Below are 17,250 nucleotides of genomic sequence, written 5' to 3' on the forward strand. Positions count from 1 at the left end.
TCCGAACCCCTGGCAGGGCCGGAATCACAGCTAATTTTGGATCCTGAACTGGACCGGCATTTCTATTCTCCCACCAACCAGCCTCTTCCAAAGCCATTTATTCCGTGCTTTGCTCCCTCACTCCTGTTAGGAGTGAATAAAAACAAACATTTAAGGATTTTCAGACCCCAATTAAGAAAAAGAGTGTGTGCGGCTGAACATTTTAAAAGCTCAAATTGCTATTATCATTATTTACGTTTTGAAAGTGGGGGAAATAAGCCTACTGCTGTCGCAGTTTGAGGTCGTGCTTTTACCTGTTTTAGGCCAGTTTAACAGTAGATGCTTAAATGCCAGGTTCTGGGACACACAAGCACACATAGCTTACTGCAAATATAGGAACTCTAACCCCTCTTAATTAGTGAGTATGTTTCCCTCAGGCAGAAGTATAAACTTCTGCTAAGATGGAAAAAACAGAATGCAGAAAAACATGCTTGGCATATCTCAATAAAGGCCACAGAAAAAACATTTTACAGCAGGTTTTTATCCTTTTTCCCAACCCCCCCCCCCTTTCCCTCTCCCCCTTCACAGATGAGGTGAGTGACAACTGCCCCCCCCACTTCCCCACAACTTGGGCTCGAGCGGCGTCCCGGGGCCAGGGAGGGGGGGGGGTGCCCTTCTGGCGTACAATATTAGGCCTGCTGGAGAATGCTTGCAATGTGTGTACTATCGGATTCAATGAATGGATGCAATATTCTCATTCTCTCTAGCATGGGCAGAATAGTGAGGTCAACCAAATAACAGAACCTTTGGGAAACTTTCCAGACTGGCCTCCAGTATCTAAAACCAAGGTCGAGAACCTTATTTCAGTTAAAAAATAATAAAGCACCCAGCATAGGCTATTTGCCCCCAGAAAAGTTGAAATCTAACATCGGCTGGTGGGCCTCCCTGCTGGCGGTAATATTCTCATTTATCGATTCATCCGGGTTATTTCCTGAAGTTTGGGCCACTGCTGTAGTCATCCCTTTATTCAAAAAGGGCCTTCCATCCGATCCGGCTAGTTATAGACCAATTAGTTTTCTGTCTGTGATTAGCAAATTATATGCAAAGCATCTTTACAATAAGCTAGTTGACTGGATAACTGATGGAGCTATTCTTGCCAAAGAGCAAGCAGGAATTAGATAAGGCAGATCCACCACAGATCATTGCTTTGTACTAGCCCATTTTATAGATAAGTATGTTAAGAAACCAGGTGGTATGCTAAATGTAGCTTTCATTGATCTGAAAGCTGCATTCGATTCAGTCTCTTGAGAAAGACTGTGGGATAAGTTGAACTCTTCAAGTATAGATAAAAGATTATTGTTATTGATTAAATGTTTATATAAAAACTGCTGAAAGTGCATTGCTCTACAAATGGGCAGCTCACAGGATCTGCACTGTAGCCTTTCTAGGCCTTTTTAACCATGGGTAGGAAAGCGTTGCACCCGGGCAGGGACGAAAAGAGTCAAAGGACACCAAGGGGTTAAATCCAGAGAAAGAGCTTTATTCTGCCATTCCTGGGGGTGGAGGGCAGAGGACCTGTGTGGTGGATTCACAAAAACAGGCCGCAGAAAAAACATTTTACAGCAGGTTTTTATCCTTTTTCCCAAACCCCCCTTTCCCCTCTCCCCCCTTCACAGAATTGCATAGAAAATGTTCCCTGGCTCTGCTCCCGGAAGAGTTTGCAACAATCTAAAGCTGCTTGGACAAGGTCAGCTAGCCTGAGAAGCAAAAGACATTGTGCTCTACCGTTGTTACATAGAAAGATGCTGAGCTAAAAGCTTTTAGCCTTAGAGGGGGGAAAAAACTTTGATAAGTGCAGTTTGAAAAGTGCTTGAGGCTTTGAGGCCTGGCTGGGGGGGGGGGGGATTCACAAAACTAACTAACTGTTCCCCTTCAGTACCAGCCACAAAGGGAGTTAAGCAAGGTTGTATCCTAGCTCCCACACTGTTTAGTTTATGTATAAATGATATTGTCCAGAGTTTAACATCCCTAGAGTATCATGCCTCGAAATTGGCCACAAAAGCCATCTCTGTATTACTATCGAATGGATTTCCCCTGAAATTGATTTTTGAATTCTGAATTTATTGTTATTCACGTTTTATACTGTATTTTATGCTGGGTTTTGTTGCATCAATTGTTTTAAATTTGTTGTTAGCAGCCCTGAGCCCGGTTTTCTGAACTGGGAAGGGTGGAGTAGAAATAAAAAATATTATTATTTATTATTATACACAGATGGTGTGGTACCTCTATCCCAAACAAAAGTAGACCTAAAAAGATGGATGAGGGCATTCTCAGGATACTGCCAAAGAGAACAGCTGGCTGTGAATTGCAAGAAAACTGAAGTTTCAAGAAATGATAGTCAGTCACGTTGAAGCTGATTGGTCTGGGACGGAATGCAACAAGACTCTGATTGGCCAGCAAAGAAAGGGGAGTTGACTGACAGCTGGCAGAAATAGTGACAGTTGGGAATGTCAGTTGGTGAGGGAAGGTGTGAGGCAAAGAGCGCTGAGAGGAAGCTGAGGGCTGGATATGAAGCTGCCATTAGGGCCAGGAAAGGGGAGCTGGCAGCTGTGCCAGGCCGAGGCTGCCCTGCTTTTAAAAAAAAAAGCCTTAACTTAAAGATTTCAAAAAAGCAGGTTTTTCAGAGATTGGCTAAGCTGGCCAAGCAGCCAGAAGTACAACTGGATGAGCTTTGGGGGGCGGTCAGAGGCAGGAGACCAGCTTGGCCTAGCGGCTGTGGGTGCCGGGGTCGCCATGAAATGTGCATGGCCCTGGCACCGAAATTTGTGGGTGCCCAGCCCCTTCATGGGGAATTGTGTGGGTACTCATGCACCTTGGGAGTTAGCACCTATGGCCAGAGGTAGATTGTCCCCAGTAGCTAAACCAGGTTGTGAGCATATATGGCCAAGGTGAAGGTTTAGGGTCTTTGGCCTGAGATAAATTTGCCTTTTAGAGGCTGCTGTCAGCAACTGCCATCGACTCGAAGTCCACAGAAACTGTCACTGAGCACATCAAAAGCCACCAAGTCAGTATCAATGTCCTCTCGATGGCATTAATGTGCCTTTAATAAAACAGACTTAGTTATGGGTTCGTTGTCTCCAGTGTTAGCTGGGTATACTGGATTTGGCCACCGTGAGAACAGGATGCTGGCCTGATCCAGCAGGGTTTATTAAAAGGTGGGACCGAAGGAAACCTTTTTGTGGTGATAGTTGAGGGAACAGTTTTCCACACAGAAGAAGAGGAGTTGTTTGGATTTGATATCCCGCTTTATCACTACCCGAAGGAGTCTCAAAGCGGCTAACAATCTCCTTTCCCTTCCTCTCCCACAACAAACACTCAGTGAGGTGAGTGAGGTGAGAAACCTAAGAGAAGTGTGACTGGCCCAAGGTCACCCAGCAGCTGCATGTGGAGGAGCGGAGATGCGAACCCGAGTCACCAGAGTACGAGTCCACCGCTCTTAACCACTAATAATAATAATAATAATAATTTTTTATTTATACCCCGCCCTCCCCAGCCAAGGCCGGGCTCAGAGCGGCTTACAAAGAATAATAAAAACAAGAAGAATGATTACAACTTAAAAACAAAAATAAAATACAGCATTAAAATAATGGAACATTAAAATATTAAAATGTAGCCTCATCGCAGGAGGAGAAGAAAAGAAAAGAGAGAGAGAGAGAGAGAGAGAGAGAGAGAGAGAGAGAGAGGGAATCAAATTGGCTCCAAGCCAAAGGCCAGGCGGAACAACTCTGTCTTACAGGCCCTGCGGAAAGAAATCAGATCCTGCAGGGCCCTGGTCTCATGAGGCAGAGCGTTCCACCAGGCCGGAGCCAGAGTTGAAAAGACACTAGGGTGTTGCTATTTATGGACCTTGAGGCTCTCTGTGGGGCATACTAGGAGAGGCGGTCCCGTAGGTACGAGGGTCCTAGGCCGTGAAGGGCTTTAAAGGTCAAAAGCAGCACCTTAAATCTGACCCTGTACTCCACCGGGAGCCAGTGCAGCTTGAAAAGCACTGGGTGAATATGCTCCCATGGCAGAGACCCCGTGAGGAGCCTCGCTGCAGCATTCTTTTTTTTAAAAAAAATATTTTTTTATTGATTTTATAGAATACAGAAATATAGAAAAAAAAGATAGATAAAAAAGAAAAAATACAAAAGTTTCAAATTTCCATAGACCTTTTGCCAATTCTGTTGGACTTCCCCGCATCTTCCAGACCCTGCATTATTTAAAATACAAACTTCAGCAATTTGTTATCTTGTTTCATAACTTATTGTATCTTTCAGTTTATCATGTTACCAGATTCAACATATTGTAACCCAATTCTTATGTATTTTAATTAAAACACAATAAAATTATTTCATGTTTCCACCTCTAACTTCCTGTGCCTTGGTTTTCATTTCACCTAATTGCAATTGCTGGGGCAAATATTTCCTAAAAAGTGCATTTTCTTAACATTCATACAACTTATAATGTTTTTGCAAATAGTCCTTAAATTTTTTCCAGTCCTCTTCCATTGCTTCTTCTCCCAAGTCTCGGATTCTGCCAGTCATTTCAGCCAGCTCCATGTAGTCCATCAACTGCGACTGCCATTCCTCCAGCGTGGGTAAATCTTGTGTCTTCCAACACTTTGCAATGAGAATTCTTGCTGCTGTTGTAGCATACATAAAAAAGGTTTTATCCTTCTTTAAGACCTTCTGGTCTACAATGCCCAGAAGGAAGGCCTCCGGTTTCTTGGGTAAGGTATATCTAAGTACCTTTTTTAACTCGTTATAAATCATCTCCCAGAAGGCCTTCACTTTCGGACATGTCCACCAGAGGTGAAAGAATGTCCCTTCCGCCTCTTTACACTTCCAACATTTATTATCAGACAGGTGATATATCTTAGCAAGCTTGACTGGGGTCATGTACCACCGGTATATCATTTTCATAATATTTTCCTTCAAGGCACTACATGCCGTGAATTTCATTCCGGTGTTCCATAACCTTTCCCAGTCTTCAAACATAATGTTGTGTCCAATATCCTGTGCCCACTTTATCATGGCGGATTTGACTATCTCATCCTGTGTGTTCCATTTAAGCAGCAAGTTGTACATTCTCGAAAGTAGTTTGTCTTTTGGTTCTAACAGTTCTGTCTCTAATTTCGATTTTTCCACCTGGAACCCCACCTTTTTATCCATTTTAAAAACTTCCTGAATTTGGGCATAATGCAACCAATCTCGCACCTTGTTTTTTAGTCTTTCAAAGCTCTGCAACTTCCAATTGTCTCCAATTTTTTCAATTAGTTCCCAATATTTTGGCCAGTAGGCCTCCATGTTAAGTCTCTTACGTGCCTTGGCCTCCACCGGTGAAAGCCACCTCGGTGTCTTACTCTCCAATAAGTCTTTATATTTTGTCCAGACCATAAAAATTGCTCTTCTAACAATATGGTTTTTAAACAATTTGTGAACTTTAACCTTGTCATACCACAAATACGCATGCCACCCAAAAGCATTGTCAAACCCTTCCAGATCTAGGACATCAGTGTTCTCTAACAAGATCCAATCTTTCATCCAGCAGAAGGCTGCAGATTCATAATATAGCCTCAAGTCTGGCAGGGCAAATCCCCCTCTTTCTTTCGCATCAGTTAATATTTTAAACTTAATTCGGGGCTTTTTGCCCTGCCAAACAAACTTAGAAATATCCTTCTGCCACTTTCCAAAACATTCCACCTTGCTGCAGCATTCTGTACCCGCTGGAGTTTCTGGGACAGCTTCAAGGGCAGCCCTGCATAGAGCGAATTACAGTAGTCAAGCCTGGAGATGACCGTCACATGGATCACTGTGGCCAGGTCGGGGCGGGAAAGGTAAGGGACCAACTGCTTGATGCGGCGAAGGTGGAAAAATGTCGCCTTGGCTGTTGCTGTAACCTGCGCCTCCATGGAAAGGGAGGCGTCAAGGATTACACCCAAACTCTTAACGGAAGGCAATGGCACTAATTGGGCCCCCGCAAGAGAAGGGAGTTGGTCCCTCATCCCCATGCCATCCCGACCTAGCCATAGGACCTCTGTCTTCGAAGGATTTAGTTTCAATCGGCTCCCACGAAACCATCCAGCCACAGCTTCCAAGCATCTGGTCAGTGTGTTCGGGGTCGAGTCAGTGTGGCCATCCATCAGCAGATAGAGCTGAGTGTCATCAGCATATTGGTGACAGCCCAGCCCAAAGCTCCGGATAATCTGGGCAAGGGGGCGCATAAAGATGTTAAAAAGCATCGGGGAGAGAATTGCGCCCTGCGGCACTCCACACACCAAGGAGTGGTGCGACGACATTTCCCTCCCTAGTGCCACCCTCTGTCCCCGACCAGAGATAAAAGATAAACTTCCCTGGGCTGTATGGGTGGTCATTTGAAGGCCTTGTGGGCTGTAGGCCCCTGAGGTTTGTCCCCATATGCCAGACCTGACTGCAACAAAGAGCCAGTGAAGTAATTCTTCCCCAGAATGTGGAGTTTGAGACCTTTCACATTAAGAAGGGCTCTTCTAGATAGATCCCCGCCCCCCCGGTGAGTGAGGGAGATAGTGTCAAGAAAACCACATCTCTTTACCCATTCTAGTCAGTTCTCACAAATAATTTCACCAAGACTTCCTGGGACTTTGGAAAGCTTGGATGACTCCCTCAGAAGGTGGGCTCTTCTTTCTCAAAGGTTTTAAAATGGAGGTTGCCTAGCCACCTGTCAAGAGATTCTATGGATTTTAGGCTACCACGTCTGGTGTAGCCTAGGCCAGGGTTGGATTTGCCTGGTGCCTCCCATTTTTGGCATTATTGATGGCTGTAGCATCAAAGCCACAAACTACAAGCTTCTGTATGATGTACATCTGTACTCAGGCACTGTTTCCAGATTCTGGAAAGCAGGAACGGTACACGGAACGACCAGACACCCCACAAGAATCCTGGGACTCCTCAAACACATACAAGAAAGCAGCGACTCTAAAATTAGCTAAACGTGTTTTAATGTGCGTTGACTACAAAAGGCAGGGCACAGTCAGAATTCCAGGCCAATGGAGAGAAATAGTTTCCATCAAATGTATATATATATATATTAATCATAATAATTTTTTAATAAAAAAACTAAGGCACAGGGGAAATAAAAGGAAGCTTCATGCAAACCAGTCAAGAAATAATAACAGGACCCAGTAAGGCATAAAAACATATATTATAGCAGCCTCCCTCAGAGGTTTTTGGACTGCAATGGCCGTACTAGTGTGCAGGTGATGGGTACTGTACTCCAAAGTCACCTGAAGGGTGCCATAGGCTATAATATACCCAAGTAAATAAATGTGGGGCCTACTCTTTTTTTTCCCCCAGAAGGGTGACAGCTACCAGCATCAGTCTGTGTCTGCAGTGATGTTTGGTTTGTTTAAAAAAGTCTGCATATTTATATAGTTTGCTCCTTTCAACACCCCAAATATTTATTTGGCGGAACTAGGAGGAGCCTCTTGAGAGTCCCATGGAAGAAGATCAAACCTCTCCATTCTGAAGGAAATCAGCCCTGAGTGCTCACTGGAAGGACAGATCGTGAAGCTGAGGCTCCAAGACTTTGGCCACCTCATGAGAAGAGAAGACTCCCTGGAAAAGACCCTGATGGTGGGAAAGATTGAGGGCACAAGGAGAAGGGGATGGCAGAGGACAAGATGGTTGGACAGTGTTCTCGAAGCTACAAACATGAGTCTGACCAAACTGCGGGAGGCAGTGGAAGACATGAGTGCCTGGCGTGCTCTGGTCCAGGGGGTCACGAAGAGGCGGACACGACTAAACAACAACAGGAGGAGCCTCTGCTATGTGGATTCCTCAATGACTAACAAGGGGTGATTCAGCAGCATCTCAGGGGTGACATACTGGCTCTCCTGGGCGAATTCTCTGATGGGACGCAAGACCGACACCCCCTCCGAAGGCATCTCAACGTTCCAGGAAATTATGGGGTTCCCCGCCCCGACATGAATCCTCTGGTGCCTGTTTAGATCGGCTTTCCTATAGAACCTCTTCCCGCATTCCAGGCACTGGTACGGCTTCTCCCCCGTGTGGATTCTCTGATGGGAAGTGAGGTCCGTGTGCTGGCGGAAGTACTTCCCGCACTCCAGGCACTGGTAAGGTTTCTCGCCGGTGTGGATGCTCTGGTGGCAAGTCAGGTTCTTCTTCTGGCTGAAGCTCTTCCCGCACTCCAGGCACTTATACCGCTTCTCCCCCGTGTGGATTCTTTGGTGGGTGAGAAGGTTGGACTTGTCGTAGAAGCTCTTCCCGCAGTGGGAGCACATGAAGGGCCTCTCCCCCGTGTGGATTCTCTGGTGGGACGTGTAGCTCGTGATCTGGCTGAAGCTCTTCCCGCACACCAAGCATTTGTACGGCTTCTCGCCGGTGTGGACCCTTTGGTGCCTGGTGAGGTGCGGCTTGTCGTAGAAGCCCTTCCCGCAGTACGAGCAGACGTAGGGCTTCTCCCCCGTGTGGATCCTCTGGTGAGAGGTGAGGCCGAAGCTCTGGTGGAAGCTCTTTCCACACACCAAGCACTGGTACGGCTTCTCCCCCGTGTGGATTCTTTGGTGGATAGCGAGGCTCGACTTGTCGTAGAAGCCCTTTCCGCACTCGGCGCATTTGTACGGCCTCTCCCCCGTGTGGATTCTCTGATGCGACGCAAGGTTTGCACGCTGGGTGAAGCTCTTGCCGCATTCCGGGCATTTGAACGGCTTCTCTCCCGTGTGGATTCGCCAGTGAACGTTAAGGTCCGATTTGTGACTGAACCCTTTCCCGCACACCGGGCAGACGTTCCTCTTTGCTCCTTTCTGCTTTTCTTGCTGAATAGGAACTTTGGGGAAGCTGCTGCCCTGCCAATTAACTGATTCGTTCATCCACACCTCCAGCTGATTCCGCTCCTGATTTTTTGGCCCTTCGTGATTCCTGATTTCCTCTTCTGTCTCTTGATACTTGCTCCTTTCCAACGACTCTCTGGATGGTCCCTCCTCATCCTTACTGGGCCACCCATCACCTTCTGGAAGAAAGGAGAGGAGCCTGGTTAGAAAGGGTGGAAAGCTGATATATAATGAATTGAAGAAAATGTTTAAAATGACATTTGTAAAAAAACCAGAAGCGTTTCTGTTAGGGACTGTAGGACAACACCTGCCAAGGAAAATAAAGAATTCGTTTATGTATGCTACAGCAGCGACGAGAGTCTTGAAAGCACAAGGATGGAAGAATGAAGAAACCCGACAAAAGAACAGTGGCAAGAGAAATTGATGAACTATGCAGAACTGGCTAAACTGACATACAAACTGCAAGATAAGGACAACTGTGACTTCAAAGAAGAATGGGAACTTTTTACAAATTATCTAGAAAGACAACAAAATGAACTGGACTCCTTGGCAGGTTTTGAATAAACATACACAAATTTATTGATGGTTAATATAGTAGATAGATAAATATAAGGATTTATACAATTTTACAGTATGCAGAGAACAATATGTGTTGAGAAATCAGAGAGAGGAGCTGAGGGACGTCTCTGGGGGGAGGGTATGTTGGGGAAGTGGGGGGAAAGGGGAAAAATAATGAATATGATATGTATTGAGATTTTGTTATGTTGAAATTGTTAATATTTTATATTTTTTTTAAAAAAGAAAGGGCAGAAAGCTTTTCATCAAACCAGATTCACTCCCATAGAGAAGAGGCTGCACATATGTGGTTTAGTCAAGGCACATCAGGTTTATCCAAACCAATGGATTCAAGGTACAGTGGTACCTCTGGATACGCTAGAAAGGAGATTCCGACTAAACCTCAGGTTGAGCTTTCTGACAGTAAGAGTTGTTTGACTGTGGAACTGTCTCCCTCAGGAGGTTGTGGCCTCTCTCCTTCCTTGGAGGTTTTTAAGTAGAAGTTGGATGGCCATCTGTCATGGATGCTTTGGCTGAGATTCCTGCACTGCTGGGGGTTGGACTAGAGAACCCTTGTGGTCCTTTCCAACATTCAAGCTTCCTCAAATGAATCCTGGGGACCGTAGCTGATCAAGGGTGCTGGCAACTGTAACTCTGTCAGAATGGAACGGCTGTTCTCAGGATTCGAGGGAAGTCCTGTGCTTTGAATGTGTGTTCTGAATGCCCCTTTTCAATGGATCTGCCCTTAGAGGTGTTGTGTATAATTCAACTGAAGCGGGTTCCTAGACTGTGCTCCCTTCTTTATCATTTAATAAAATTATATCTTTAAACTAAAATTATTGCTTTAATAAAATGAGAAGTAGATCTTCATGCAACACATAGTTGAACTATGGAGCTTGTTCCCACGGGAGGCAGTGATGCCCATCAATGTGGATGGCTTTATGGAGGTAAAGGCTATTAATGGCTACTTGCCATTATGCTGCTTCTTCTAAGTACTAGTTGCTGGAAACGGCAGAGGCTACCTAAACTCGGAGCAAAGATTGATCCTTTAAGTGAATTCTTAATTCACCATTTTAACTAATTATTTGAATCTTCCTTGAACTGCATTTCTTGTACATAGATTATAGACTTATGCACACAAGGCAATACAGAAACCGCTAAAGTAAAATAATAATATGAAATCCTTTACCCAGCAAGGCCACGTTCCGGGAATTCTCCAGCATGACTTCTCTGTACAATGTTCTTTGGCCTGGATCCAGCAGAGACCACTCCTCCTCGGTGAAGCACACAGCCACCTCCTCAAAGGACAGGGGACCCTGGAAGAAGAAGAGGAGGAGGAGGAGGAGGAGGAGGAAGAAGAAGTACATAGTGTTCCCCTGTTAACAGGCAGGTCAAAGGAGAACGGTTGACCTTCACTCCCAAATGCGGAGAGAGATGTTTGATGTGTGCAGGGGAAGGTAATTTCCCTACAGGGGTGATTTAATATAATATTTTTAAAAATTATTGTGCTTTCCCAACAATAAATGCTCGTGTCAAAGCAGTTCATTAATAATAATAATAATAAATTTATACCCCACCCATGTGGCTGGGTTTTCCCAGCCACTCTGGGTGGCTCCCAACAAATTAATAAAAACATGATAAAACATCAAACATCAAAACTGGGACATGAAGATACCAGGTAGCCTGACATCTGGCTGGTTGAGATTATAATGCACATCAATCTCTGACTTTTGCCTTCTGGGTTTCTGGGGTTTTTCCTGTTGTTATTCTGTCTCTCACAACTACAATAAACCTACCATTAAAATTATGGACTGGTCATTTCTTCGTCAGAGGGCAAATGGGCAAATTTAGCAGGGGATCAAATACTTTATCCCCCTCACTGTACACACACAGTTTTGATATCAATCAGTCTCTCCCTGCCTTGCAAATATTTTTCAATGATCCTTTCCTTACCTGAGGCGGCTGCACAGCAGCTGCTTCTGCTCCGCCGTTAAGAGACCTTTCAGGGGGTGGCGGTGATGTCATCCCGTTCCCTGTGAAGAGATGGTGGAGGCAAAATGTGGAAAGCAGTAGTACCTCAGCAAACTGTGGGTGAATTCCAGGCCCCCACAAGAGGAGAAGGGGAGCTGGACTTTCTCCTGGGAACTTTGCACCCATAAGTGTCAACTTTTCCCTTTTCTTGCTGGGATAAGGGAATTTCCCTTTAGAAAAGGGAAACATTGACAGCTATGTGCACTCCCACCAAGAAGGGATCCTCCCTTACCCGGTAACATGTTCCATGGATGATCCTCTTGGTTGATTACCCCAAATAACAGGGCCTGACAGGTACTGGGCAGGCCAAACTCTGTCTTGGGGGAATCGATGATCACTTCCAGCACCTGAAACAGAAGCAAGGGTCCCATGCAGGGAAATGGGGAGGAGTTGAGAGAAGCAATACTGACCAAGGGACGGATTCACGCCTCCCTCCCCATAGTCTCTGCAAAGCCCTGCTGAAATCAATGGGGCAGGGCGGAATGTCTGGGCCTCCCCACCCAGCGCATCGTGGTTAACTATCTGGCAATCCATGGTGGCCATGCCCTGCTCTCCACGGTTGCAGCCAGCAGGGCTTCTGAAAAACAGCTGTTGGAAACCTCAGGGGGTGAGAGGGCTCTTGTGCTGTCCTGTCCTGCTTGCAGGTTTGCCACAGGCAATGTCAGATGGCCTTGTCTGACCAGCAGAACAATGGGCCTCTAGAGGTAGTGAAATCTCTCCATTGAAAGGAACTGCATGTCAAAATACAACCCCTCCTTTTAATCTGGAAATCCGCCATGATGGAATAAGACTGAGCTACAGAGTTATAAATAGTCATAGGGGGAGGTGAGCCCCTAATATGTCATTATATTTGTATTTCAAGTTCGATTTGGTAAATCTCCCCTGGAAAGGCTAATGTTTGATGTAACCAGTCAGGGGAAATTCATGAGCAGACGCCTGGAATTGTTTCATCGGGACTGAGAAAATGGCAGCTGCCAGCAGCGAAAAGACTTTTGGATTGATTTGGCAGAAATACCAGCGTGTGGGGAGATGCTGCACGGACAGAGGGGTATCATACACATAAAACCCACACAGAAACACATCATTTTACTTCGACTCACTTGTGGAAACAACTCGGAGGCAGTGAAAGAAGGAAAACAACAGTAAGATTTAAAGGAACTACTAGAAATGACTATCAAAAGCAGCAGAGATATGAGATAATCAGAGCCCCCCCCCCGAACTCAAAGCATGGGAAGCCCCAACAAAATATTCGGCAGAATATTTGGATTATTTGATATGTATATGTATAATTTGGAATATTTAATGTGATTTGATTGGATTGTTAAAATGGAAAACTTAATAAAAAAATTTTTCAAAAACAAAATACAACCCCTCCTTGGGTACAAACCCAGCTTCCTAGAACTATCAGTGTGTTCAACTTTCTCACCTGATCCTCTTCCTGCTTTCTGTCTTCCTCCTGGCTCAGGAGGAAACCTTCGGCCAGGGCCACTGCTTGGGAACTGGTCTCCGGCCCACACTCCCTGACCCAGTTCTTCATCTCCGGGGGGAGGACAGCCAGGAACTGCTCCAGAATCACTAGGTCCAGCATCTGGGCCTTGGTGTGCCTTTCTGGCTTCAGCCACTGATGGCAGAGACGGTGGAGTCGAGTGCAGGTCACGCGGGGGCCCTCGTCCTCCTGGTAGCGGAAGTGCCTGAAGCGCCGGCAGAGAGTGTTTGAACTTACTGCTCCTTCATCCAGGATCTTCTGCCCTCTTCTCTTTTGGAATTCCCCAGAGTTCTCAGCCAAAAATGAGCCAGGGCCTTTTCCTGATGCCTCCCTTGCTGGGCCTGGAAGACCCATTTTACCTCCGAGATCCATCTCAGCTGCCTTCCAGACAAAAAAGTCTTTTTGCTGCAAAGTTCCTTCCATTCCCAGGACAAAGGTTGTGTGAAGAGGCCCCTGATTAGTCTCAAAAGACCTAAAAGGGTGCAATCCTATATGCGTTCACCTGGGAGCAGAGTCCTGTTGAAATCAGCGGGGCTTACTTCTGAGTAGACGCACGCAGGAAATGCACTGCTGGTCTACAGGCAAGCAGGTGAGTTTTAGGCAAAACGAGGCTTTCAGCAATCAGTTCAAGATTCTCCCTTTGGAAAAGAAAATAAGAATGAGAGATTGTTTCACATATCAATGTACTGTTGTATTCCCTCACTCATAAATATTCCCTTTGCATTGCTGGGGGTTGGAACAGATGACCATTGGGGTCCCTTCAAACTCTACAGTTCTATTATTAGAACGTGGCCACCATGGCTGGTAGCCATTGACAACTCTCTCTACAAATTTATCCAATTCTCTTTTAACTCTATGGAAGTTGGTGCCTACTTCTTCCTGTGGGAGAGAGTACCACAGTTAAACTCTGTGCTGTGTGAAAAAGGGCTTCCTTTTATCTGTCCCGGATCTCCCAACATTCACCTTCATTGGACGTCCACGAGTTCTAGTCTTATGAGAGAGGAAGAACTCGTTCTCTCCTTTCCCCCACTTTCTCACCCGTTTATAAGCTTCTATCCCGTCTCCTCCCACTCGCCTTTTCCCCAAACTAAAAAGTCCCAAAGGCTGCAACCTTTCCTTACGTCGCTCCATCCCCTTGAATATTTGAGCTGCCCTTTTCTGAACCTTTCCCAACTCTGCGATATCCTTTTGGAGGTGAGGCGTGACCAGAACCATACACAGGATTACAAACACGGTCGCACCATATATCTGTACAATGGCAAGTCCACTCAGAAGGAAGTGTCTTGCATAATCGCTTCTACACCACCCTGAGAGTTCTACCACCAATTTAACAGGTCAGCAACTCGATTTATTTTTTTAAAATTGCTATTAAATTTCTACCCCACCTTTTCTCCAAAGAGCTCAAGGGGATGTACACACTTTGCCCCCTCTCAATTTTTTTGTACGGAGCCCCCGGTCGTCTCACGGACTATTGACCCGTACACCACTAATCCGCTGCCACCAACCAGGTCTTCCCCGGTAAATCACTTAAGTCTCATTCAGGTTCTTAAGTTAACAAAGAAGAGTGTAGTTTATTGCAAAAACAAACTTTAACTGCATTCAAAACGTTGTTGCTCTTTACCTTCTTAGTCTTATTTTATCCTGTCGCTTCCATCTCTTCTACCTCCCCTCACACAAGAACCAACTGCACTAACTGTCTCTCTTATTTCCAACTGCCTGCCAACCGCTTTTCCAACTGCCTTTCCCAACCAACCCACTAAAACCAACCTGGGCTAAGCCCTTTTATAAACAGGTAGGCTCCGCCTCCAGCTTTCCTATTGGTCTACATATTAACCCTTTCTCCTCCCCCCCCCCCGTACAGACATTTTCAAATGAGCGGGCAAACGCCACATCTCACAACAACCTTGCAGGGTAGGTCAGCCTGACCGACCCAAAGTCACCCAGTGGGCTTCGTGGGTGAGCAGGGATTCGAATCCTGATCTCCCATGTCCTAGTCCAGAACACTAACCACTACTCTGCGCTGCCTCTCAGGCAGTGCGATGTGAGCACTACCCCAAGTCCAAGAAAATTATTTATACAGTGGTACCTTGGTTCTCAAATGACTTGGTTCCCAAACACCAAAAACCCAGAAGTAAGTGTTCCGGTTTTCGAACATTTTTCGGAAGCTGAACGTCCAATGAGGCTGTCGACTATTGTTTCCGGGGCGCATGCACCAGTTTTGAGGCTTTTCCGGTTAATTTGTTTTTGTGACTGCGTGGAACCCAGTTCAGCTACTGACTGATTGATTGTGTGACTGCGGAAATGGATAAAAGCGATCATCAGCTCAGGTAAGGAAAAAATAATAATTTTAATTTATTGTTTTGTATTGTAAAATTTGTATAAGGAAAATAATATTTTTTAAAAAATTACCTTTAAAAAAAAAAGAAGAAGAAGCCACGAACATGAGTTTGACCAAACTGCGGGAGCTTAGACCAAACTGGCGTGCTCTGGTCCATGGGGTCACGAAGAGTCAGACATGACTAAAACAGCAACAACAACAACAAGCAAGTAAGAACTGTTTGAGAGAGGAACGGGCTAACTCTCTTTCGCCCACATGCAAGGGATTCCTCGCCTGGGATTCATAGAATCATAGAGTTGGAAGAGACCCCAAGGGCCATCGAGTCCAACCCCCTGCCAAGCAGGAAACACCATCAGAGCACTCCTGACATATGGCTGTCAAGCCTCTGCTTAAAGACCTCCAAAGAAGGAGACTCCACCACACTCCCTGGCAGCAAATTCCACTGTCAAACAGCTCTTACTGTCAGGAAGTTCTTCCTAATGTTGAGGTGGAATCTTCTTTCTTGTAGTTTGGACCCATTGCTCCGTGTCCGCTTCTCTGGAGCAGCAGAAAACAACCTTTCTCCCTCCTCTATGTGACATCCTTTTATATATTTGAACATGGCTATCATATCACCCCTTAACCTCCTCTTCTCCAGGCTAAACATGCCCAGCTCCCTTAGCCGTTCCTCATAAGGCATCGTTTCCAGGCCTTTGACCATTTTGGTTGCCCTCCTCTGGACACGTTCCAGTTTGTCAGTGTCCTTCTTGAACTGTGGTGCCCAGAACTGGACACAGTACTCCAGGTGAGGTCTGACCAGAGCAGAATACAGTGGCACTATTACTTCCCTTGATCTAGATGCTATACTCCTATTGATGCAGCCCAGAATTGCATTGGCTTTTTTAGCTGCCGCGTCACACTCTTGGCTCATGTCAAGTTTGTGGTCAACCAAGACTCCTAGATCCTTTTCACATGTGCTGCTCTCAAGCCAGCTGTCACCCATCTTGTATCTGTGCCTCTCATTTTTTTTGCCCTGCGGGGGTTGGGCTGGATGGCCCCTGGGGGTCCCTTCCAGCTCTATGGGCGGTTTAAAACACGCATAGGAGGAGGCGCCCTGCAAAGCGTGTGCTCCCCCAAAAGGCTCGCCTGGCAGAGTGGCCTTGTCAAGGAGGGAGGGGGGCTTCGGCGAGACGGGGGCGGGTCTTTTCCCGGGAGGGGGGCAGGGAGAGCTGGGAAGACTTTCCCCTTCTCAACTTGCTTCCCAAAGAACCCTTCCCCCCCTCCCGCCTCAACCCGACAAACCCCCCCATCATTTCCACCCCCCTCCAAAAAAACCCCACATTGCAAACTCACCCGAGACCCCCACCTCTTCCTTCCTCTCTCTCTGCTTCTATTTCTCTCTCTGAGTTGGGGAGGGAGGGGGGCAGGGGAGTGAAGGCAGGAAGTGACGTAACCTTATCTCATTTCCTCCTCTTCCTCTCCCCCCCAAACCCTCTCTAGGACTTTGCAGCACGTGGCTTTAACCCTTGCAGGGGCGAGCAGCAAGTGGCGCCTCTGCAAATTGCCCTCATTTTGTGCTTTTGCTGGTAGCTTTTTTTGTGGGGGTGGGGAGGTGCAAGCCAAGGGTTACGCCGCCGTTTCCTAAAACTTTTCCACTGGCCTGGGTGCCCCGAAAGCGATTTGCAAGAGAATAGCACAAGGAAATTTAAGACCAGCAGCAGCAGCAGCAATTAATTGCACATTTGTCCGAAATCCAATTTAAATTATTTCGCTTAATTCAGCAAAAGTGATGAACTACCACTGTTCAGTAGTGGAAGACGACAATGTGATTTTATGTGAACTGTGTTGCTTTTATTGTTGTCCGCTCTGAGCCCGGCTTCGGCTGGGGAGGGCGGGATATAAATAAATTATTATTATTATTATTATTATTATTATTATTATTATTATTATTATTATTATTACTATTACAGGAGACTGATAGTGAGATATAGTGGGGTAAGGTCTGGGGTATGC

The 17,250-nt window shown here is 46.0% G+C and overlaps 1 protein-coding gene across 2 annotated transcripts; it reads right to left on the reverse strand.

Moving 5' to 3' along the window:
• Window positions 1-6,980: 6,980 nt before the first annotated feature.
• On the reverse strand, window positions 6,981-16,440 carry LOC309364538 (uncharacterized protein). 2 transcript variants are annotated; one of them, XM_081902046.1, is made up of 7 exons: window positions 15,362-16,440; window positions 15,007-15,213; window positions 12,861-13,558; window positions 11,667-11,781; window positions 11,357-11,436; window positions 10,593-10,719; window positions 6,981-9,027 (listed from the first exon to the last, which is right to left on the reverse strand). In XM_081902046.1, the coding sequence occupies exons 3-7, from the start codon at window positions 13,341-13,343 to the stop codon at window positions 7,823-7,825; spliced, it is 2,010 nt and encodes a 669-aa protein (XP_081758172.1). In that variant the 5' UTR covers window positions 13,344-13,558; window positions 15,007-15,213; window positions 15,362-16,440; the 3' UTR covers window positions 6,981-7,822. The 2 variants fall into 2 exon arrangements, with proteins under 2 accessions (XP_081758172.1, XP_081758173.1); XM_081902047.1 differs by lacking the exons at window positions 15,007-15,213; window positions 15,362-16,440 and adding an exon at window positions 14,527-14,989 and having other exon boundaries at window positions 12,861-13,531.
• Window positions 16,441-17,250: the final 810 nt, after the last annotated feature.

Source organism: Podarcis melisellensis (assembly GCF_964234715.1).
Source record: "Podarcis melisellensis genome assembly, chromosome: 2".
In the NCBI taxonomy this organism is placed as follows: domain Eukaryota; kingdom Metazoa; phylum Chordata; class Lepidosauria; order Squamata; family Lacertidae; genus Podarcis; species Podarcis melisellensis.